General features: G+C 37.5%; 2 protein-coding genes across 2 annotated transcripts; one reads left to right on the forward strand and one right to left on the reverse strand.

Annotated features, from left to right (window-relative positions):
- Positions 1 to 328: 328 nt before the first annotated feature.
- LOC137102929 (trace amine-associated receptor 1-like) lies at positions 329 to 1,234 on the forward strand. The gene has a single exon (XM_067482872.1). It carries the CDS (start codon positions 329 to 331, stop codon positions 1,232 to 1,234), a length of 906 nt encoding a protein of 301 aa, XP_067338973.1.
- A 4,770-nt stretch (positions 1,235 to 6,004) lies between these two features.
- LOC137102930 (adhesion G protein-coupled receptor F5-like) lies at positions 6,005 to 16,589 on the reverse strand. Its single transcript, XM_067482873.1, has 13 exons — positions 16,453 to 16,589; positions 12,227 to 13,300; positions 11,867 to 11,973; positions 11,725 to 11,783; positions 11,492 to 11,631; positions 9,941 to 10,156; positions 9,065 to 9,280; positions 8,802 to 8,954; positions 8,531 to 8,715; positions 7,984 to 8,148; positions 6,399 to 7,790; positions 6,267 to 6,308; positions 6,005 to 6,034 (listed from the first exon to the last, which is right to left on the reverse strand). The coding sequence occupies exons 2-13, from the start codon at positions 13,125 to 13,127 to the stop codon at positions 6,005 to 6,007; spliced, it is 3,606 nt and encodes a 1,201-aa protein (XP_067338974.1). The 5' UTR covers positions 13,128 to 13,300; positions 16,453 to 16,589.
- Between the last annotated feature and the right edge of the window lie 9,475 nt (positions 16,590 to 26,064).

Below are 26,064 nucleotides of genomic sequence, written 5' to 3' on the forward strand. Positions count from 1 at the left end.
TGCAAACTTTTCCCCCAGCTTACTGGCTGGCTGAAGAATAAAGGTCAGGATCGACTATTTCATCACAAATGTGTCTGTCAGCACGAAGGTTGACATCGTGGTAGAAGCCTGTATGAAGAGTGAAAATACAGTGATAATAACTTAAGGCCTTACAGAACCCTGTTACATAAATTGCTTGTTTTATTTCTTTAATTCTAAGAAATAAGCAAATGCCTTTATTTTTCTATATATGCAGGTACCAGGAAGCATGGATGGATTAATACATAACAAAAGTGATATTTTTCAGGGAAAACTTACTTGCAATGGCTCACTAAATGTATCATGCTTAATGAACTTTGTCCCTTTAACGAGCGTGTTATTACGTCTCTTTTATGTTTGCTCGGCCTTGGTTATAACATGTGGAAACCTGCTTGTAATAGTGTCCGTCTTTTATTTTAAACAGCTCCACACTCCCACTAACTACTTCATCCTTTCCCTGGCTATGACTGACCTGCTCGTGGGGATTTTAGTCTGTCCTTTTAGCATGGCAATCGCTGATTCCTCCTGTTGGTACGATGAGAATTTACTTTGCAAAATAAGAGGAGGCTTTGATATAATGCTGTGCAATTGTTCAGTGCTTCACCTGTGCTGCATCTCTGTTGACAGATATTACGCAGTGTGTCAACCACTGAGATACACCAAAAAAATAAATGATCATGTCGCTTCCATCATGATCCTGTTCAGCTGGAGTGTTTCTGTTGTAATTGGAACTGGTGTCATGGTTATAGGAATCCATAAGAAAAGTTGTGTGACCAGTTGTTCATTTCATGTTCGAATAACCACCACTTTTGGATGCGTTGTATCGTTTTATCTCCCAGCAAGCGTCATGCTCTGTATCTACTTCAAGATCTTCCAGGTGGCACAAAAACAGGCCCACCGCATCCACAACCAAAGCTGTCAAAGCACAAAGCCTGTCACCAGGAGGGAGAAAAAGGCCACACAAACTCTGGCTGTAGTGATGGGAGTGTTTCTGATGTGTTGGACTCCTTTTTTTCTGTGTGTCACCTTTCAGCCTATGAGCAATTACGCAATACCTGTTCCTGTCATGGAAATATTTTGTATACTTGGAAGGTCAAATTCATTGCTCAATCCATTTGTTTATGCTTTCTTTTACCGCTGGTTCAGAGCAGCTTTCAGAATGATCATTTCGGGAAAAATATATCAAGGTGAATTTGGAAACTCGAAACTGCATTGAATCACTGTTTGGGAAACTACGTAACTGAAATATCAGTAATGTTGATGCAATTAAAGGAAATGTGTATTTACTTAGACATATTTTTTTTCACAGGTAATCACATTACATTATTGTTAATATAAATGTAAGCTTCACATAGTGCATAACAGACATCTGCAACCCAATGAGCTCATTTGTCTGTGTCTGAGCTGCCTAAAAACTATTAAAAACACATCAGCCAGAGAAGCACTGCTCCACTGGGTTTCTTTATTCCAGAAAGCTTAGTCCAGAATTTAGGGGCAAGAAGTGTTTCCCCAAACTGCAAGAATTTCAACAGAGATCTGGAACATGTGCAGATAACTGTCTTACCTCAGGCTTTATTAACCTTTTTTTTTTTCCCTCTGTATTTGTATCCTCATGTGTGTCCAGTGATGACACTTTCAAAATAAAACTGATCTACTTTTTCTAACACACTATAACTGTTTGGAATGTACAAGTGAATATAAAAGATTAAAAAAAAAAAAAAACACTTAGAAACAGTCAAAAGTGGTGAGTTGAAATAGGAAAGAATGTGAAACTTCAAGTTATGAAAATTTTACAAAGCTGCTTTTTGTAACTTATTGTACTTTCGTAGTATTAGATGTAATAATTATAGGTACAATAAAATATTACATTAAGACAATTGCATGTCATGATTCCAATTGCTGTTTTACACACGTAAACTGACTGCATGAGCACAATGTAGTAGTTTGGGACTGGTTCATTTTTAAACAAAGTAGAATTGTTATCAACTTACAAATACAAACAGTTAAAAATGACTCAGTTAAGACTGAACTGAAAACATACAATTATAAACTGTAGGCTCTGTAGAGTTTATGGTAGTGGTAGTTTTTTGTCATAACTGTATATATAATTTCAGATATTATCATGCAACCGTTATTACAAATTTTATTTATTCTATGTTTTGTTGTGTAAAAACAAAAAATGATGATAGCATGTCTTCGTGTTACGCAAATACAACCTCAGACAACGAACAGAATGTAACTTTTTTGACATTACTGCTTCAACAGAAATGAAGCCGAAAGGGGGAAAAAAAAAAACATGGGCAATATAAATTACCTCCCATGATTCAATAGCTTGTAGATCTACCTTTAGCAGCAAAAACTTAAGTAATTGTTCTCTCTATGACTTTGAAAATTGAATTTTGGCTCATTCTTGATTTCATTTCTCCAGCAGTAAGATGGGTACGTAGCATTTCTTTCATGTTTTTTTTTTTTTTTTTTTTTTTTTTTGTAGCTTCATTTTTGTAAAGACAAATTGGCACAGTGAAAAAAGTTATATGTTTTTGTTCATCTGTGGTTGTATTTGCCAAAGACCCGCTGCAATCAGATGATTTTTCAATGGTTTTATACAAAAACAATAAAACCGTATTAAAATAGGGGGTACCAACAAGGGATACATAGTGTCGGGCAATCCGGGTGGTGGGGTAAAGTCAACCAATCAACTTATTCTACTGGCTGGAAAGGTCATGGGTTGTCAAACAGGCTGATCAATCTTGGTATGGTAGCACAGGTCTTCATACAGGTGCTTTTGATAAATCTGATATGATTTATGTGCACAAGAAAGAGGCTTGTGGTGGAGGCTCAGGTCACACATGCAAGAGGAAACCAGTATGATTTTAGCAAGATCTACATTTCACACGTTCATTCTTTCTAAATGTATCAAATTAAATGATGTGGGTAATAAGATGGTGTGTACCAGTTTTACAAGTGTTCTACAAACATCATCATCAACAACACAGCAGCAGTATTTTGCCATGTTAAAGGCCTGTAAGGCATTTTTACACACACAGGAATAATGAGCCCAGTACTTTCAAGTCCACATTATAATAAGGACAGTTAAGATTTAAATGAAGGGTCTGATGTGAGTAGAGGTGTGTGTGTGGTGTTTTTGTAGCAGCCTAGAGTTATTTGCAAGATAAACACAGTACTTTTACGTGATGACGCTTCTATAAAGCCAGTAATAAAGTATTTTTATTTTAATCATTGTCTGTTCTACAATGAAACAGGGTGTTTCAAGTCTGTCTTCAAACAACAGTTGGGTGTCCACATGAACACTGAAACAGGTTTTACTTGCTGCAACCATCCACCTGTAAAGACTGGCCTTTCAAAATATGTATTTATGTAAGTGATGAGGGCCAAAATCCACCGTACTCTGTGCAAAAAACAATTAAAAAGTTTAGGTGAAGACAGCAAAAGGTTTCAACCTTCCACATTGCAAAATATCTTCCAAAGTTCCAACATTTGAGGTTTTCTGCCACAGAGCATATTATTATTATGCATATTTTGTTAATTAATGAATCTAAAGTTGCCTGTTGGTAAGACTCACTTGAAAAGTATGAACCCATCCTTTAAGGATGATCTTATGGCTTCATACATATATGTATTTAGTTGGCTCTGAGACAGACTGGAGATCTGTCCAGGGTGGACCCTGCTTCTTGTCGTATGGCAGCTGGGATAGACTCTGTCCCTCTATGACTCTAAACAGTCTAAGTGGATAAAAATAATGAATGGATGCTATTGGTATGAGTGTACAGACAGATACAAATTCAAACTGACGTCAAACTTTCAGGGCATCTAAGTACTTTTGTTATGACATGAGGGTCAATGCTCAGCTTTCGAACGTAAAAAGCTTCATTCCCCTGTCTGCTATTAAAGAACACATGGTACAATACCCACATTATTGAAATAATGTTTTTTGTCCCTGTGGCATATTGTGGTCATTGTTATTCGGCTTTTCTCGTTTTTTTTTTTTCTTCAGCCTGTTACTTTGTTAAAAGCATTTCACACATCACACTCCATTTCCTAGGGACCAGTGCACCTTGGAGAGAAATAAAGATCGTGTTTACAGGAAAGAAGCTCAGGGACCAAAGGCTCAACACTCATTCACACCTCTAATAGAAGAAGCGTCTGGTTGCATAAAAAAAAAAAAAAAAAAATTGCATCAGACTGTAAACAAATAATTATTTTTAATGACAATTAACTTTATTTTAGTAATAAAACTAAAACCTTTATATGATTAATGCATATTTTTTTACAATACACTAGATTTAAAAAAAACTGCTAACACCTGTTCAAAACATGGTCTTTATGTATCACAATCAACATTAAAATTTGCACACATAGATTAAGATTATATCAAGACAAGTATGGAGAATATTGGCACCATCTGAGCTGCTTTTCTCAGTAGACAGAAAAAAAATGATTTCACCAAAACAGATGGAGGTGTAGACGTATAAAGTTGGCTTTCATGACCTTTTTGGCCACTGCTGATAAGTTGCCTTTGCCTTCTTTAACTAAAAATGTACTGCAGGCCAACAAAATACTGTCCCATATCTTACAGTATATCTCTGTAATGCTCAAAATAAAAAAAAACAAACAATTAAAAAAGAGATTATCAGAGACACAAAGAGGGAGAAAACAGGATTGAGAGAGAGAAGCACTGCTGTGTTCTAGTTAACACTTGTCACATCAGTCTTCCAACTCAACTTAAGTAAGCTCTGCCCACCAACTCATGCTTCATGTTGTCAAGTTGTTCACATATCGTTCCTAGACACTGAGGCAGCAAGGCAACAAGAGTCCCCTTGTTGACTCCCTAATTAGACTTAATGACATACATTTTAAGTGAGGAAATATATTGAAACATATGTGTATGTTTTATGATGTTTATTTGAGTTTGGTGTAAATACTTTCAAAGAAAAGCTGAAAATCTGAACCTGTCTGAAATCTGCCTTTTGATCATAAATCCATGTCTTCAGTGTACAACAAACACACATAAATTGGTCTACACTCTATTTTTGGAGGCGTTTGTAACTGTACATCGTTCAACAACACTGGTCCAAATCAACCAACAAACAAAAGGTATGTAAAACTTTTATTTTTTTCAGGAAGGCCATGGAAAATATGTTGGAACAACAAAGATATGAGAGCACTTATAGTTATGTATGTTTCCACAGCAATGTGGAAGATACATCTCGTAAAATATAGCATGCAATTTATTATTATAATTATTTGTTTTTATTTAGTGAATTTCAAATTCAGAGTTATTTAACAAAATATACCTTGGGTGGTATAAGTGAAAGTAAAAAGCTAACATTGTTTCCAAGCAGAGAGTTAAAAACAAAGGACTTATGAGTTATAATATTTTCCAAAACATTACTAATACGAAAGAAGGTAAATAATTTGTTAATATAGGTAATTAGTAGCTACTTTTCATTTGCTCAAGGGGACATAAAAATGCCGACACATCATTGCCGTCTGCATAGCAATAAATTCAGATTGATTTAGGAACTACTGCAAAACATCCATTTATAAAACATAACCTAGTTTCTGATAAAATAGATAATTCCTCAAAAAACTTAAAATTCTTTCTCTCAAGAATCATTCATGGCATATATGGCACTGATCATTGCACTGTTTGGACAGTGAGATTATGACTCCAATGCGTCACTGCGGCTTGAATTTGCCGTTTGTGGAACACGGTAGACATCTGTAAGAAGAAAAACACACTGCTGATTGGACGGTTTTATGTCAGCACAAAAGACGCTTAATGTAAATCAACTTACATCTTCGTCCTCGCAGTCGACCTATCAAAGTGGAAAGGTTACCACTGAAAACCTGCAAAAGCAACAAATGTATAAAATTAACTTTTATACATTTTACACATAAACGTTTTAAATCATACAGTGTATAACGTTGTATTGTTATTAAAAAGTTCCCTACTCTTGATGAATTACAGCAAATGCATGTTTCGGATAATCCCCTTAAGAGGATAGAATGGACCTAGGGACACAACAAAAAATAGGTAGGGAATGAAATAGGAAATTGTGTTATTTTATTGTGCAGCAGTGGAGCTCTGCATCTTCCATTTTGTGGTATTATTCTCATTTAAGTCTTACCAACAAACAAATAACTGCCTTTGTTCATTGAATAAAACATGTTGGCCTTCTGTACAGACATGTGTTTTTAAATGTTTGAATTTAAATTTAACATACCTTTGGGTCATACAGTGTCCCAAACATCAAAATGAAAAATCCCTGAGGAATTGAAAGAAACATGAGTTATATTGCACAGAAATACAGCTTTGTAATCAATAAGTTTCATAATATACAAATTTGCAGTAATACCTGCAGAGAATTGAAGAATGCAAAGGCTATATGGACTCCTTTATTTGTTGATGAAACCATGGTTCCCACTCCCAAAGCCCAGGTCAGTCCAAATAAAGGAGTCAAAATGGCCACACATCTTGCAATGACCACCAGTGTATGTTTTTCATCTCTTTGGGCCGTGTCTCCCACACCTCTTCTCAGCATCTTAAACAGGACCACCATGATGATTAAAATGTTGATGAAAACGATTGTTAGGGCAGGTATCACCATGGCCAGAAGGGCCTTCGTTTCAGTCCAGTTGAGCCAACAAGCATAGTCCTTCCTGATGTATCCATGTCCCGGGGCCGTGACAGCAACAGTAATGACAGCTATGATCAGAGGGCAGCCGTATCCTAAGGTGAAGCCGATGGCCAACATGGCTGACTTGGACATCTGGGAAAAGACCATGACTGTCCGGTAAAAGAGCAGAAGGCCTGACACGAGCATCCAAAAGAAGAGAGCCAGGTAGAAAAAATGCATAAAAAATGTTGCTGTGCTACATGGGCTAACTGGAACGTTGTAGTCCTCCCCTGGGTCTTGGACGGGGTTCTTAGCAATGGCGGCTCCAATGATGAAACAGATGTCAGCGATCAGCAGAGACAGGGCAGTGTTAACAATGGACACATGACGCATGAAGGCCGTGCTATTTCTGGTAATGGCTTTCCAGACATATCCTTCAATGATGAGACATATAACTAAGCTTGCCAGTGATATCCCAACTCCAACATAGGTAACTATATCCAAGGCTTCTCTCAGCGATGCGGGGATGTCTGTAGCCATCAGTATTGAAAAGGAGGTGAGGTGATTACAGCTGCAGGTTACTTTGTTGTTTATGTCGGAAACGAATTGACAACCTCCATTATCCCAAGCACCGAGGTTATTGAAAACAGTGAAGTTCCAGAAGACACACTGCGGGTTCGCTGTCAGAGAGTTGTTCAGCTTGACATAGCTCAGAGTCACATTATGAGCTGTTCCATTCAGTCTAACAAGCACCACATTAGCATTGATGGCGTTGCCGCTGACAGTTTCATTGCTGGTGGCATTGAAGTTGTTCGTGGAGTTTCGCGCCGGCATAACATTATTAAGGGAGGAGAAGGTGATGGTGGTGACAAATATGTTGCTTACGTTGGTGTCTGTTATGTGCAGCATGATGCTGGAGTTCAGGTTTGCCCTAAATGAGTTGTTAAAAGTGGTTCTGTTGAGAAGGATCAGTTTAGTCTCAAAGTTAAACTCCCCGACCAATTTATTAGAGAGAGTCTCCAGTGAACCAAGTAATATTGAGCTGGCGTTGCTGCTCCGATTTGCATTCAGAAGCTTCCAAGAATCTCTAGCATCATCACCAATGATGACAGTAACAGTGTTTAGCACATTCTGTAGGTAAAAAGACATTTCATTGTTAGTCCACAGAAGTAACAAGGTTACCCAGAGAAATCAGCTTTCTCTGTTAATGCAGAGTGACGGGGGATGTGGATTTACAGACCTATGGAATTCACTATTATTGTGTCCTAATGAGATGTGTTGATAATAAAAATACAACAATAGCCAGATTTATTCTTTAACTTACCTGCATAACAGTTTCATTAACATCAGTGGAAACATTTGCAATGTTGCTTAGGATATCAACAACAGCTGACACGGTTTTGGACGAATTTGTAATCTCCGCTTTGTCTTGCTGGACTGTACGATCAAGATTGACCACAAACACCGGTATTTCTTCCACCATCAAATCCTGAAATAAAAAATCATAAAATATATACATATGCAAACACACACACACTCACTTAGCACTTTATTTGGTATGGTTGTACAATGTAATGTGATTCAATAAAGCAGCTCTACCATAAATTCTACTTTTACAATATCATAATTTATTATTAGGTTGTAAAGCTTTGGCCACCTCATTCATTTTAAAAAGGGGGGGCTAGAACTTTAGAACCACCTCCTCTTACAATGCACTCCACTACAACATGTATGTGCATTTGCACATTAGTAGCAGAAGTAATCAGGGACCTGGAGGCATGTTGTAGTATTTTAATCACAAGCTCCCAAACCACAACATGGTGTGGTAAGATCTCCTCAACATCAAGAAACTAGTTTGGTAGATCACTTACCTGGGAATCAATTAATAACTCCTTGATTTTTGTTACGATGCAGGCGTCACTCTCAAGTTTCCACTCTACATTTTCTGTTTTCTGACAAACCGCAACTTTGCTGCCCTCTTGACCTTTGTCACAACCTATGACTGCTTTGTCACCTACTCGTCCAGTCCCAAACGGTGGTTCATCACACTGGGCAGCTTGAGAATGAAATAATCAGTTAGTGCAACAGATAGTAGAAACATCGAAGGAATAGTACAGCTACATAACAAAAAATTGCTCTTACTCTCGTTGAAAATGGTCATCGTGGTCGTCATTTCATAACCCGCTGGGTCATCTACCCTACATTGAAACCTTAATTTTTCTTCCTGTGATCCATTGCAGCTTTTGAGCTTGTGATTATATGTGACGCAGTAAGTTTCTGTATCATTAGTTGAATCTGTGAAGATTTAACATTGTTGTTAGTGATTAACAGTTAAAACTCGTGTCTATATTCTCAGCACGGCTACAATGGGAAGTTTTTTAAAAGTATCACAACTTCACACCTACTTGAAGTTAACGGTGTCGTCCTTTGAAACCAGCCGACTCTGTAGGGCTGCTGCACACAACAATTAAGTGGTGTGAAGTCCATCTGTCTGTCTGTGCATTCAACATTTACTTCACTCTGCAGACGCACATTGGGAGCTTGTTTAATGTGAGCCTCTGTTACGTTTCCTAGTTGAAGGAAATCCATTCTATCGCCCTTTAGAGTACATTTGTAAGCTCCTGTGATAAGCAGTAAAGTAGGTGTTAATGATTACAAAGCAAAACTGATAACTGCCGATATGTTAGAATTTCAAATATGCCAATATGTTAATAATTCCAAACTAAATGTATTTGTATATCTTTTTTTTTTAACACTGTCAGTATCATGAAATAATAAATGCAGACACAACTGTGTCTTCATAAGGAATCAGTTTGCATATCAAAACACAACTCGGATTGATCTTTAAATTGACATTGACAAAACGTCATGGGCTTCACAATTCATTATTTGTTTTTAATAGAAACCAAATTCAGAGCTAAACACACCTTTTTTTGATCATAAAGAAGGCATTAAGAAACAGATTAACACTCTAGAGTTAGGGTTTCCGTGTGGAGTTTGGATGTTCTCCCAATGCTTGCTTGGGTTTTCTAACTCCAGTTTCCTCCCACAGTATAAAGACGTTCAATTACATCAGTTTGCTCCTGCAACCCTATGACCCTTAAAAGGTTAAGCCGCTCAGATAATGGTTGGAAAGATGAAACCCATATTTATTATATTGTTGCCCAGCATGTGCGGAAAATTACTGTTGTCATTACTTTGAAATCTATAACACAAGCAGATTAAATTTGTTCTCTTAAAGAAACGTCAAATGAGTTATTAGTTAATTCAACAAGACTTACCAATATCAGCAAGGATAACATTGTTAACTGTGAGCTTTGACACACTGCTGGTTGTACTTATTTTGATTCTTCCACCATCTTTAATGTTCAGTTCTTTAAATTTCCACTCTGAACTAGAAATATGTCCCAAAATAATGTTTTCAGGAGGTGGACCACATGTCAATATCATGCTGCTTCCAGTATATGTGAGATCTGGAATGTTGATTAAAGTTGGACCTTTTGGAGAGACAAATTGGAAAGAGCAAAATAAAAAAAGACAAAAACAAAAACACCACACTGCATAAAATGATGTGAAATTTAATCTTATAATGACCAGTCAGAAGAAAACTAAAGTTTCATCCAAAGGGTGTGAAACTGCTGCAAATGCTCTAATCCATCCATAACAGTGTTGTAATAAATATTCTGAATAAAAAAAAAAAAGGTTAGGATTTACTTAGTACCAAAGGCAGCATCAATACGTATGTAACCATTTGTATCATATTTGTTACGCAAGTTTCTGAGACCTAAAAACCTGTTGTATATGACCTGATACATGTATTCTGCCCTCTAGTGGATTATCATGCCACTGCAGGAAGTTAAAGGGCTTTTCAAAATGGCCACTGTAATGAAATTATCCAGACAATCTTGGTAGGAAAATTTTTGGGCAAGGTGATAAAGAGGATGAGGAGAACTGGGCTCCTCAGGTCCTGCATTATGATGGACGTTCAGATAGCAAGACTATTGAAGACTATTAAAATGAAAGTGTAACCCAGACAAGTGCCAAGTTGAGGTCCCAACAAAAACTCACAAGACAATCACATAGATGTCAGTGAAGGGCAAAGCAAAAAGGACAGAATAAAGATAAATAATCAAAATACAATATCAAGCTCCATCTGTTGATTTCATCATTCAGTGTTGCATAGGGGACAGGTGTGACTGGACACCATGTTTAAAACTGTTTGTCACTGATGAAATGCCACAGGAAACTGCAGAACAAACAAATCTGTACAATGTGCAAAAAGAGGGCAAGTCAGTAAACACAACTGCCAAAGAGATAGAGCAGGCTGTAAGCATGCACATGCATATGGGTTAGTACAGATGTGTGAGAGACAAAGGTCCCTATGTGATGTCTCGATATCCTTTTCTGAAATTGCTAACCCTGATTCACTTTGACTGATGATGCAAAGAAAGATAAGCTGTGGAAGCTCAGGCCATGGGTACAAAAACAGTTTCTCTGCATACCTTCCGAAACAATGCCACGCTGTTGATAAAATTATGGGAAAATGGAAAATCTTCCAAATGGAGTTTTATGATGTGGGGAAGTGTTACAGGAGAAGTTGTGCTGAAAATGGCTTCGATGCTTCCAGCAGTGAAAAATTCACAAGGTCTTTGCGGACAACTACTTTACATCAGTTCCCTGTTGCAACACCTAAAAGAGAGTGGAATCCACTACACTGGCACAATCCAGATGGAGAGGGGTGAAGGACTGCACCATGATGGATTAAAAAGAATTGAAAAAATATGGAAGAGGCTCAGTGGACTTCAGAGTGAATATATATATTCTTTACTTACTCTTGTAAACTGCAGAAACAGAGCCAATGACAGGGGCAATAAGCTGCATTACTTGAGAGACTTCTTGATTAGCTTCAGCCAGTTCGTCTGAATTAACATCTGTAGTCGCAATAACATAGTCTATAATTATGCTTCCTCTTCTGTTGGCAAAACACAAAACAAATATTAAGTTGTATGCGATGCTGTATGAATAATAATTCACAGTTTTAAATATATTAATTTAAATACTGTACCTGAACTTCGTTACAAATACAGCAACAACCCCGGGGATCTTTTCATACTTCTTTTCTAACTGTAAAGAGATCATAAATGTTAAATATTACAATATAAAAAAAACTGAAAATACAAATTATGCTTGACTAACATCACACTTACCACTGTATCGATCCTCGATTTAAGCTCCTTGAATGCAGGACTTGAGGCATTGCTCAATTCTGATGTATATTCCTTGTCTAATGTGACTGACATTTCCAAAGCAAATACTGTTGCAGATGAAAAAACCAAAAAGTATATATTCTTTGGTGACATACTGACACAACTACCAAAATAGGGAAACAAAACACAAGAGAGCAGACAAACCTGGCGACTCCAGCATAAACTTAATGCCTATGTAAATATACTGTAACTGTACTTTAGAAACAAAGCTGGTTTTCCATGACAAATAAAACATCATTGGATCGATCACAGAGGCAATTTATAGTGGCTTCCTTTCCCCATTTGTCAATAAAACAATACCTGTAGGTGTTGGTCCAGCAGCAGTCGTTGTGGATGTTGAAGAGGCACTGGTAGTTGTTGCAATGGTTGCAGATGCGGTCATACTGGTAAAATCCGTGATATTGGTCATGGTAGTTACCGAAGCAGCAGGGACGGTCATAGTATTTGTAGTTATTAAGGAGAGAGAGGTATTAGCCATAGTAATGGTCTTGGTGGGCACAGTGGTCGTAGTTATAATAGTGGTCATTGTACCAGCCGTGAAAGTAGTTGTGGCGCCTCTGATAGTGGTGGGGACAGTGGTAGCAGTCATAGCTAGGGTATCGGTCATGGTGGTGTTTGTGATAGGGACAGTAGTATTATTTATGGTAGTCGTGGTGGGCACAGTGCTATCAGCTGTAGTAATCATGTAGGTTGAGGCAGTGGTAGTAGCTGTGGCAGTAGTTGTAGTATTTGTTGGGATGGTGGTATTAGTTGTCGCATTATTGATGGTGGGAGACTTGATAACAGGTGTGGTAGTGATCATGGTCGGAGAAGTAGTGGCAGCTATGGTTATTGTGAAGTTTGTAGCTTTAACTGTGGCAGTCGTCGTGGTGGAGAGAGAGGTAGTAGCCATAGTAGGGATCATAGAGGGGGCTTCGTTATTAGGCAAACTAAACCACGTAGGTATAGTGTCAGTCGTTGTGGTATTGTTTGTGGTGGTGGTGGCAGCTATGTCTGAAGGTGTGGTATTTGTCATAATAGAAATATTGGTATCAGACATAACTGACATGGTGGTGAGGTCATTTATAGCAGCCGTTGTACTGTTAATAGTGGTAGTGGGATAAGTGGTAGGTACAGTAGAAGAAAGTGGACTACTGTACAGGGTTGATGCAATAGTGGATGCCGTGCTATTTGGCATTGTGGGGACAGTGGTATCAGTCATGGTAGTGGTCAAGGTGGGGTCATCGGTACCAGCAGTGGGAGTGCTTGTGGTGGGGTTAGTTGTATTAGCTGTTGTACTATTAGCTGTTCTGAAATCCGTGGTTGGAGATGTTGAAGAGGACGCTTCTGAAATTGTTGTTGCCACTGTGGTATGTTGGCTGGTCACACTTGTAGCTGAAAATACAACGGTTTACACAGAATCATGATTTGAATTTATAAATGTAATTATCATTTAATGACAGACTGACTGTTCTGACACCGCAGGCCATTTGATCTTTGCCTCAGTAAGTCATGCAAAGGCACCACAGATAACAAATCTGTGGTGCAGCTGTTGTGATTACATCCGTTGTAACAACAGTATCTAAAAGAAACGATTGCATTGATTGGACTTGTTATAGCAACTGGTGACAAAGCTGCAAAGTTCTATTCCTGTTTAGGTCTTGTCTTAAGCTGGGGACACACCACAAAATTAGCTGGACAGTTCACACATAAAGTTGCCTTAAGGAAGGAGCACACACCTGAGTAACCGAGTAACTTACTTAATGACTTACTCAAGGAAATTCTGGACATGTTCTTGTGTCCAAACACACATGGCGACAACTGAGAACTTTGACTTTTTAGCTTATTTGAAGATGAAAAAAAAAAAGGAGCAACAGCGAGGACACACCTTCATTCCTACTGAGGGGAATGAAGGTAAAATGAATAAAACATTGCTCCATTCATGTAAAGCTGTACTTACTGTAGGCCTGACTCATCTGTACACAATCAGTCGCAGGTACTGGTCATGAATATTAAACATGTTTTTAAAAAAGGTTTGTGGGAATGACTGGCAAAAACTGGATCTCTGCCAAATGTCCATGGCAATTAGGCCAGACCGGCACCGACCAGGACCACATTGGTACAACCAGCTGTCACGACCAAATCACATTCATAATCGGCTGTACAGTTTTTGAATATATTTATATTACTGTCAATAGGTGATGCAAGGCATCAAAAAAAAAAAAACAACTCGTTATAACAAGTTACAAGAAGTTATAAAGTAATAGTCATAACAGGTACAAAAGTAAAAAATAATGAAAGAAATATTTTGGGAATACGCTTGGGAAGTGCTCACTTGCTCTGTCATGGTCCCAGTTCACTTCCTCCCCTTGGACTTAGCCTAGTTCCTGTTCCTTAGCTTTACGTTCGTTATCCCTCATTGTTTGCACCTGTTCCCCTCAATTTTCGAGTCCAGTCTTCCCCACAATTCACTGCCAGATCCTCGATGTCTAATCCCCAGTCAACACTCTGAACTCTTAACAAACCGGACTCTTACAATTCTGACCTTGTATTCTGGACTCTGTGCATCTGTACTCTTTGGTCTGAGGTTTGGTAATATTCCTGTTAGTGTCTTATTTCTTTAGTTTATCCCTGGTTGTTAGTTTCCTCAGACTTCCCCGTGCCTTATTTGTTTAGTAGCCTATGTTTTTTTCCCCGTGTGTTCATTTAGATTTTGTTCTTTTATGCCCCAGCCTTATTTTTCCCTGAGCCTTTGCTGTGTTTGTTTAAGTAAATTATGTTCCCCTCTTGTGGTCAACGTTGGTTTCTGTTGTCATCTTATTTTCTATTAAGTTAACTCTGGTCCTGTGGTTAGTTTGTCTTGGTCTTTATCTGTTCTGAATCCTGTTTCTCATACCCTCCTGTTAGGAGCGATTTCCATTTGCATTGTTAGTTTCTGTCGATAAAAATCCCCTTTTGTTATTTTTAATCCCTCGCACTGTCATCTCTTGGGTCCTCCCTAACCATACCCTTGAGATGTTGGTGTTGCAGCTGTTGTAGTGTTAAGATCTGTTTTAAGAACCGGTTTTGGATCTGTAAAATAATATTGGATAAATTACAATATTTTGCATCAAGATATAGTTGCTGTGTTTAAAAGGATTAGATTTTGGTATTCAGATATATTGTAGTAATAGGCAAGTCCCTCCAAAACTTGGAAAATGTTATAATTGTTGTGTTAAAGTCAAATTTTCTCCTAGTTTCGACTGAGTTTTATCTTGGTTTCTATATAAAATTACATTGCAGATAACAGACGGCTTTATAAAACATTAGGTACAGCTCAGTTTTTAAGATGAAAATTATCAGAAAGGTCACAATTCCACTGTGTTTTGAGTTCATAGTGGGTGGTGAAGTTGAGTCCACCAACTATTCCACGACCATGATAATGTATTTACTCCATTGTAAAAACCATGGAAACCTTACAGTTTCAACTTCAAATGAGAAATTATAACTGTGTAAAGGTGTATCTGACAATTTTGCTGATGTATATCTCTGCTTTACCTAATGATTTGGGTACAGAAATTCAATTCAACTTTAATTATATAGCACCAATTTACAACAAAGTCCTACAGATAAAGTCAAGACTATAAAGATGTATAGAGAAAGCCCAACAATTCCCCCTGGAGCAAGCCATAGGCAACAGTGGAGAGGAAAAACTCCCTTTAACGGAAGAAACCTCCAGCAGAACCAGGCTCGGGGTGGGCGGCCATTTGCCTTGAATGGATGGGGTGAGTGGAAAGTAGAAAAGAAAAGAGAGAAAAGAAAAAGATCAACAAAAGTGACAAAACATCGGGCAGGTTGGTAGGACCAGTAGCTGCACACTGAAAAACACACAGCTTCAAAGCTCGAGGACACCTGCAGAAAGGGACAGAGAAGAAGAAAGACAACTACGGGAGAAAACGCACAAAGTTAATGTCATTCATTAGTGTCAACTGTGGGGTGAGAGGAGAGAGGGTCAAGAGGAGGAAAGGAGCTCGGTGCATCAGGGGGGTCCCCCGGCAGTCTAAGCCTATAGCAGCATAACTATAAGCTTTATCATAGAGGAAGGTTTTAAGCCTAGACTTAAAAGTAGAGAGGGTGTCTGCTTCCTGAATCTGAACTGGGGAGCTGGTTCCACAGGAGAGGAGCTTGATAGCTAAAGGCTCTGCCTCCCATTCTACCTTTGGAAATTCTGGGAACCAAAAGTAGCATTTTTTTTTTAATTGCAGGCTCTTCAGGGAGTTACTGTGCATCCCGAAAGTAGGGAATTACAGTAGTCCAACCTAGAAGCTTAGATGGTTCAAATTTCCCCAGATAAATAAAGGTCAAAACACAGATTCTTAAAATTGGAGGAAATGGTGGGAAAGTTGAAGCTGAGGTCACATTATCACGTACGTCCTCTGTGCAGTTCAATACCCACAAAAACCTCCTGGAGACACTGAACTAAATGTCACTACTTTGACTACAAAGAAAAGCAGAAGGACACATTCAATAAAAAGCCTCAAGCTCACAGTGAGATGTTAAACAGTCACCTGCTTTAAGCTGGCAGTACAGCCCGTCGGATGGGAGGTTGTTGATACATTTGCATATATTGTCAATGATGTCATCACACGCTTCATAGGTAATGCAGTTATTATATGACCAAACATAAGGATCTTTACATCTGCATTGGAAGTTGCTGCCATTTTGGTAGCACACTGGAAAAAGAAACAAACATTTGAGCAAAAAACAAGTGCACTCGTATTTTCACAGCCTGTTTATATTGACATATACTATTCTACACACTTGTGGCTGATTGACATACACTTGCCACTACCCAGTTTCTAAAGCCCAGAAAAACTATCCTTTTGCAATACGGTCAATTAACAGCTTAGGTATTACGACCATGACACGATATGCTTCTGTTCTGTTAGGTCAACTCTCCAGGTCGACCAAATTTAATAAAAAAACTGATTTAAGTTTAATGTCAGCTTCTATTCTGCATATTCCCATGCAGAATGATTTGTCAACAATTTATGGACAATTCACCAAATCTTTTTTATACTACACTTTATTTAACAAGCACATAAAGTTTTCATTCCACTGCATTCGCTTTAAACAATTTCACTTAGTCAAATAGCAGATGATTTTGTCCAAAGCCACTTACAAGTAGCAGACACTGTGGGAACCTTTGGGGTTCAAGTCGAGTCATGGACAGCTGCTCTACAGACTAAGCTACAGATGCACTCAGCTGTATTGGTTTGATGTATTAGTTAATTTTAAAATCATTGTAAAAAAAATATAAATTGTTAGAAATGAACCCTTTGGTTCTGAACCATTTAGGTTGCGACCCCTCAAAACATTAAGGTTTAAGTTGTGTTCTGGGAATCTATGAATTGTTAGCAGTTCCAGCAAATAGTCCTTTCCCTCTAAATATCTATATGATTGCATTAACATAGCCTTTTATGAAAAAACACAATTACATAAAGTGAAAGGTTGTTTAAAACCCTTTAAAACAATTCACTGATTTTAATCTTTGTTTAACGCTCATAATAAACTGAACTGTGTGTTGAATGCTGGCAAAATTTAAAATTGTTTCTTTAGGATGCACAAATGAGAAATTATATATGTTCAGATGTGACAATGGATGAATCATTTTGGGACACCGGATTTTTTTAAAGATTATATTTTATTTTTTAACAAAAATTGTATGTAAAGATCAACCTGTAATTGTTACTCTGACCTTACATTGTTAAGGTCAGAGTAATTTAGAATTTAACTGTAAGACGTGACAAATGTTTAAAGGAAGTCAAATGTTTTAATCTAAAATCCGAGGTACCAGAACAGATCCAGTGGAGGACAAGCCAAAAAAGTGAAGTAACGAAGGCTGAGAACCAGTAACAGACATGAGCAAAAAGACAAAAGTAAACCCGGCCAATAAGGAAGCATGAAAATGAAGTGGCTCATTAAGCACATGGCTGGATTGCATGCGTTAGTCACAGCTGGCATGAAGCCTGATGGGTGGCAAGAGGGACATACGAAACAAAGAGAGTGTGTGTGTGTGTGTGTGTGTGTGTGTGTGTGTGTGTGTGTGTGTGTGTGTGTGTGTGTGTGTGTGTGTGTGTGTGTGTGTGTGTGTGTGTCTGTGTGTGAAAGAGCGTGAGGGGAGTGGCCAGGTGACTGTGAGTGAGAACTGGGCCAAAGCATCGGGAAGTCCAAAGTCTAGAGAAACCTGAGCAGAATGAAAAGAAAACTAAGATCTAGACAAGAGTGAGAAAAGGTCTTAGAATCACTGTTAATCTCAAGAGGACTGATTAGTCCGATAAGTGCTGTTTCAGTGCTTTGGGTAGCTATGAATTTAATCAGGTGATTGAAAAATGACTTTTTCCTATGAACATTGTCAGTACACAGCTTCTCCAAGTAGTTTCGGAGCAGCGAATGTGGACATCGCATGTTCTCAGAATGACAAGATTCTTGATTCCTGAGTTATTCACACAATTGTGTACTTTGTAACTTTTTTATTGTAACTTTTTAAATTTCTAGTTTTAATCTATTACCTTCCAAACAACCTGAAAAAACAAAAATTCTATCTTAATTCACAGTTTAACTTAGTTCTAGGGTTTTGCAACGATCCACACTGGTTCAAACTCTTTACAATGTCATTAATCTGCTATGTGGCTGAGGTCAAGGCTGAAAAGACCTTGAAAGTGGTCCAAATATGCCATTAAGGAACCTCCAAGCTCTGTGCATCAAAGGAAAATACGGGGAGGTAAAGCATTTTAGTACCCACTTTGTTCAGGGAGGTGTGAAGTCCATTCTTACCTGTTCTATCATCAATGTGTTTGACAGGCTCAAAGGGATCCACATTCAGGGAAACGTTGCTATTGCTCAGCTGGCCTCCAACATCTGTCACATTCAGAGTTAGCAGAGCTATTTGTCAAACATAACATACAGTCTTTTTTTGCTTTCAGGGTTTCAAGTCAATACTGCACATATAGACTAAGTGCGGTGGTCCAGAGATCTAGAGAAATTAGTCACTAATGGCCATTTAAAAATAAACCTACCACCAAGAATATGCTCTTACGTAATAATAATAATAATAATCCTTAAAACGAGGTCTAAGTCTGTCTGCGGTTTTGTGCTGATTTTAGGTAGTGTTCAATGGATTTATTAGCCATTATATTTATTTATTTATGTCATTTATTTCATTTTATTAAGTAATTCATTCATTTAATTGTGGATTAAAAACAACAACTAAAAAATAACAAGACAAGACAACTTGGAACTTCTCAAAGAAGATCTACATGACACTAACAGACATGTTTATTCAACACGTTCTTATCCCACAACGTCAGATATTGACCCTTCCTAAGGTGTCAAATTGTCCCGTTTTTTTGGTACGTCCTTTGGCGTATCAGATTGACGCCACAGGTTCCCTTTGGCGTCACGATTGGATGCTCCAGAAGCGCCACTGTTTGACTGCGTCCGGTATTGACGCTGCAGGTGCACTTTGGTGTCAGTATTGAACGCTTTGCGAACATGACGTTTTGACGCCACAGGAACAACTTTATGTACACACAAAAACTGCATTAGTGTTAGGGAAAACAACTTCAGGATACCGTTACTACACTTAGGGTTAGGCACGAAAGCTCTAGGGTTAGATTAAGTACGGGGTTTCTATTTAACTACTCTGAAAGCTCCGAGTATCAATCACCAACGCGAACAGGTACTTGTCAGCAAGTACGTACTTGTTCCTTGCTTTTTGGTGCCTCAGGAACTCAAACAGACGTTTATTATTAGCAAAATGCAATGTGTGGCACTGAAATGATTGTGTTTGGGTTTCAAAAATATTTAATGACATCTTTGCCTGATATTGGCTGACAGGACTGGCCATCAGCTGGAATGGAATTGATGCATTTACAGATGCCACTGGGTTTGTTATGACAGGATCCATATGTGACACAGATGCTGTACGGCCAATACGGCCTCACATCTACACTGGAAGCCAGTGCCAGTCAAATGAGAGTTTTGAATTTCTATACTTTTAACTTTGGTGATATGTTTTTCCAAAAGAGGTTAAGTACCTGTCGTGATTTATAATGTCAGGAATCTTTATTTCATTAGGAAGTTGAAGGGGTAAACTAGTGGCGTTCATGAAAGACTGAATCACCTCAAATATTTCAACATTAGATTAATTCACCAATTGTCTTAGTAGAAATGCGGTGATATACATAAGTTATTAAAGTCATAGCAAATAATTTGGTAAATACAAGATGACAAGATGAAAAAGCGTAAAAATGTGTTTCCTAATATATTAATTTTCTTTATATTATATGTTAGATTTGAATTCTTCAGACTAACCATTTCTTTTCTGCTTCGCCTGAGGTAGGGAGTGTTCCTTGTCATCATGTTCCTGAGGCCAAAAATATGAATACATTTCAAATGTGTGTTTATCAAAACATGCCAATATTTCAATATTAGTGTTCAGTGTTCTAAAATGCAGTGAACCTACCGGTCGACTAGTTTTTCCAAATTTAGTGACAGTCCCTGTTTTAAGAATAGCAAGGCTCAGTAGAAGGGCCAAAATGATTGAGCCATTCTTGAAAATTGCCATTCCTATCAAGAAAGGGAAAAGAAGAATAAAAATAATCTTTATTCACTACTGTTTTGTGGTTTACGGTTATATTGCTTTGCATCTGAGTTATGTGCCAGGTAGGGGCACTGTTTTGTCTGGTCACATTACGTTCGCAAAATGAGCTGGTTCTTTTTAACCTTTTGTGCGTAGGAATGACTAAAATTATAAGCTTTGGAAACTGCATGTAAAGGAGTCGTGGGTTTTGTGGTTCCAGACAGATGTTCTTTTTCTGACAGATGCCAAAAATTGCTCTTTGTACAGTAAAGGTTGCCGATCCCTGTGGCCTACACAGTTTCTTGGAATGCATGTCTTGGTGTTTGTCCTCACATGGAGTATGAATTGTGAGACCTCACACATACTGTGGGTGTGTGTGGCCTTCAGGAACGATCATTTCAGTTGGTCAGATGGAGTCCAATTCTGTTCTGTTCATTCTACACACTCAACATGTCAAGGATACTTGAACTAGAGTGAGTGTATCTGACCACAGTGTAGAGCAGCACAGCACAGGTTTGAGTAATTGGTAAATGAGACATTTTAATTGCTTGATTTTTGATAATCTTCCAAATGTGTTTCCTTTTGCATTATACCTCTAATATTATTGTTTAAAACGCAGTATACACACCTTTACCAGGCTGTCCTCTTTCCTGGACAGAGACCGTTGAAAATTCCAGAATTGGGACCTGTTCAGAGCTAAAGTAAAATTTACATGAAAATGAATCCTCATTAATCATGTACATTTAATCAAGAGTGTATTTCCAGTGTCACAGACATTTAAAAATGGTTTTGTGATGTGATTGTGTACAGTAGTTACCCATCATGAGGAAAATTAGCACGGCACAAAGGCATAACATGTAGAACTACTGCGGGCTACACTAATCACCACACAGATGCTAAACTTTACTCATGTTTGGTCAGTCGTCAGCCTGCAGCCTGGATTCACTCATTCATTGGTGCCATAGACCTCAGTGATTTTCCAAGAACTACATACAACTAAAACTCAAACAACTAAAAACACCAATCCCATGGATTCACTGTGTGACATGTTTCCTATTTTTTTGTCTTTTCGTGCAGGTGAACTGCACAAGCATTACATTTAAGGTGGAATAACAGCGACTGACCACAAAGACAATATTCACAAAGCTTTTCAGAATTAAGACACGCGTCACCCAGTGGAGCGGTGTGTCCGACTATGTGGCCTCAAATTCTCTCTTTGTTGTAGGATTTCTGTTTCTTTAATTAACATTTAAAAGATCTGGCTTACAAAATATTCAAAGTATGATATTGTTGATATGACAGTCAGTAAAATTAGTAGAAAAACACAATGTTTTTATGCATTTAACAACATAAAGCCGCATTGCTTCACAGAAAAAAGTCAAGTACTTGTACTTTTAATACTTTAAGTAAGTTATAAATCATGTGTTTTGGTACTTATACTTTTTTACACTTATACTCTACTTGTACTTATAAAGTATAATACTTATACTTGTATTTATATAAGTAAATATACTGTGTACATATAATACAATACAGTATAGATACATACTTTTACAGTACAGTTTTTGAGCACTTCCACCACTGCTGTTACGTTTAATCACTCACACTACAGTTTCAGCTACTCTACCAACTTCCTCTCTGTCTAACGGACGGCTGGGCAGCAACTGTAGAGCAGCAGCTGCCGCAGCAAACGGAGGGAGCCAGATCCCAGCTGAGGTGAGACACTCAGGGGAACTCTGTCACTGGACTGATTGACAGTAATGGTAGCAGTAATGCAGGGATCCCAGATATGTGTTAACCATAGTTAGTTTGCCATTTGCTACGAGCACGCTAAATCAACAGCTATCTGCACGTCTCACTCTGATTTGTCACTTAACCTAATGACTGAGCAGGTTCTGGTCTATTAGAAGCCTCCACACCAAACCAGACCCACCTCCCACTACCAGTTGTACCAGTGAACCACATCAGATAAAGAAAAATAAGTGAGTGATAGTGACTGATTTCTTTAATCATTTTTAATCTCACCTAGTGACTAATATCAGGGCTACTGTTTGTTTTATCAATAGAAAAGGATAAGGGGACGTATTATATGATAATTTGCTACTGTGTAAATGAATTGATGAGTTTTCACGCAGTTTTCTGTTCATTAGCTTCATTGAGTCAGTATGTGTCCATTCTGAGCACAAAACATGTGATTAAACATGTGATCAATAAATTGCAATTAACTGCAAATCGTCTGTGATTTATCGTATTATAGCTATAATATATTCATTCATTTATTTATATTCATATTTATACACACACACACAGAAACACACACAAATTTCAATCAATATACAGTAATTTCACAGAAATTAGAAAGTCCACAAAGCAAAAGAAAGGCTGACACACACTGTTAGAAATAACTTAAGGTTCTGGCTTGTTGAAGAGACACTGACTTTTATGGTGTCAGAAAAATCTGTGACTCCAAACAACCAGCAATATCTGCGAGTACACTGCAGAAAACAGCTAGTTTAAAATTGTAAACAGCTTGTTCACAAAAAAAAAAAGATAAATATAATATAACTTTCTTACCATACTCAGTACGTCCTTCCTCTCCTGTTTTAATTGCCCCCTGTAGGAGCAAACACACTGTTTTATAATCCTGTAGTGTGTAGAGTCTGTCAAAGCCATGTGCTGATCTGATGAAAACTTCCTGAAACACTGTAAGAGGCACAGACTGTGCTCCCAGTGGATACAAAGGTTTAGTTTCACACCCAGTTTCTTCACCAAAATCATTTTTTTTTCTTTGTTTTGGCTGTATCTAATAAATAAAGGTAACAACTTCATAAAACAAATGATTGTGGGGTGAAGAGATTAAAAATGAAACATGCATTTATTTTTCCTAAGTAATTTACAAGGGGACCGTTTTAATAAAGAGGCAACATGAAAACTCAATTCAATAGTAACGTGATAACAGATCACACCGGCGAGACAGTGAATCCATGTCAGTGATGGGGTAGTCATTACAAAACCAAGGCTTTTCCCGGTGGATCACTGCACAAACAGGTTACATGGCTCAAAACAGAGAGAGACAAAGAGAGAAAGGACAAGACAGACAAAGGAGGAGAGAGAGACGGAATGTTGTATCAGGGTGATTAGCTCACTTACTTTACTTCCTGCTCTGAAATTTTACAAGGGACAAAACAAAAATCAGCCAAGAATAAAGCCTGCTGCACACTCTTCTCCAGTTAGTCACAGCTTTATTCATCAAATTCATTTTTCCGTTGCGAGGCCTTCATCAGGGTGATCAGGTCGTTTCCAGCTTCATGTAAACAGTGGCCATACTTCTGTCTTGAGGATTGCTGCTTTCAGCCACCGTCTCACTGGCCAATAGACAAAACTCCTCTTCCTTAATTTAAATGTATGGCTGGAAGTGTGTGTGTCCAATAAGCGGGAAGGAAGAACAGCGCACAATTACACATTCAGAACCTCTACGCTGACGTCTTCATTGTGTATCTCATTTCTGAATTGAGAGTAGACTTAGTAAATACAATTTTTTTTATGTGCAACAGCAAACAGGTTAATTGCTGTTAAACTATGTTTGAGGTTTATCCAGAACCATTTAAGCTGTTGCCATATCCAGTAAATCATAAAACATTGATTCCTCTGGACCATTCTTTTCAGTTTTGCTTCATAAAAGCAATAACATTTGCAACGTTTGCAATCTAATAAAGATTAAAAACACGCAACAGGGATAATCCTGTTTTAATAAAGAAACATGAATTTCAGGATTTGAATAAGTACAAGACAAAAAAAATGTATCTGACATTTGCAGTTCATTGAACACATCCCTGTATAGATCAGATGAGGTTAATTTCCGCACCTTCAAATTTAATAAGAGTTTGTTCTCTTCACAACTAAAGAAAAAGGACAATAATTGATACCTTTGGCAGATAAATTCAGATCAAGATATAAAACATTTTTGGCTCTGAAGTAGTCTAGTAAATGTGATGTATAGTACAGTACATCATATTTATTAGTGATATAATTTTGCATATTAAAACTTCATCAGCATGTGTTTTTGTAGCTTGAACTCCTTTCAGTTCTCTGGGCCACAGTTTATTTTTGACAGTAACAAAGTAACTTCAGCTGAGGAGCAGGTACATTTTTCTCAAAATATTAATTGGTTTAGTTTCAGGCTCTGAACAAGACACATGTGTGACCTATCATGAAGACATGATGAATGTCTTAGTGATGCACATGTCTTAGCAGTTATTTTAAAAACTGGGGCTTAATCTTTAACATATGACTTGATTTGTAACTTGCTTGACTCTGACCAAAATGACTTGGGACATGTACATGTGTGACTCACTCAAATACTCAAATATATCAACTTTGTAGAGTTAAGTTCTTCTTTTAAACCTCTGCCTGTTTTAGAAATCCAAAATGTTTCTCTTTCAGCATACATTTTAGCATATGTCCCTCTCGCTCCCATAACTATACTCAGTCCCACATAATATACAAAAAGAATTGGATGATTCAAATGTGCTGAAGTTTTTGTGTGTTTTGTTAAGAATGAATGTGGTTCACTTTCATCCCTTTGTTTCCTGTTCAACAAATCTTCCCTTTGTTTCATGTAAATTATTTTCTTTGCTCTTTATATATTTCGATCTTTATACGCCCTGTTCTTGAGATTCTTCCAAATTATCTGAAGTTAATGCTCAAACTCACCGCTTGTTCTTCTAATGCTAAAAAAGTGTATATGAGTTAAATAACGGACGATTACTGTCTGGATGCAGAATTGAGTTGGTTTATTGGTTTTACAAAAAGATCTGTGTAGATTACATTTTCCTCAGCTAAAGACCCCCAAAAATATTCCTTTATAGCTACAGTCTATTGTAAAGGATAAGTTCTGAAATGCAGCCGGTGCTCAAGTAAAAAAAATGAAATGAAGAAAAAATAAAGAAAAAAAAGGGAAGCCCTCTCATAATACCTCCACTATCCTCACCAATACTCTGGAGTGAAGAATACTTTATGAAGTCAGTTGTACAGTACTTAGTGCTATCAATCATTACATCTAGCACATTCCTGAAAAAAGGACGAGGAATTATATAGTATTGTTATTACCTTTTACTTTATCATTAAGAAAAGTGCTTATGAGCTGATTAAAGTTTATTTCATGATGAAGAATGTGCAAACAGACACTGAACATGTACAATAAAGAACAATATAAATGTCATTATTATATACATATGCATCAAGTTTCAGTAACCACATAGTTTGGTCTAGTAATTTTAACCACACATACTTTAAAGCTGCTGATTTCAAAGTCTCTGTCCACCTGGGTCTTAATTGTCTATCATTTCTGTCTTTAAAACTTACTAGAACATTACAAAATTACACCATTTATCATGTGTTTTAATGTTAATCATCGATTAATTTAGCAATATTTAGGGGTTAGGGCTAAGAGCTAACTTTTTTAACCATAAGTTTCAGATTTTAGCTGTAAAAGATTTGCCTTTGGAAACAACCTGTAACGTTTGGTTATAAGGTT

Source organism: Channa argus, chromosome 17 (genome assembly GCF_033026475.1).
Source record: "Channa argus isolate prfri chromosome 17, Channa argus male v1.0, whole genome shotgun sequence".
Classification (NCBI taxonomy): domain Eukaryota; kingdom Metazoa; phylum Chordata; class Actinopteri; order Anabantiformes; family Channidae; genus Channa; species Channa argus.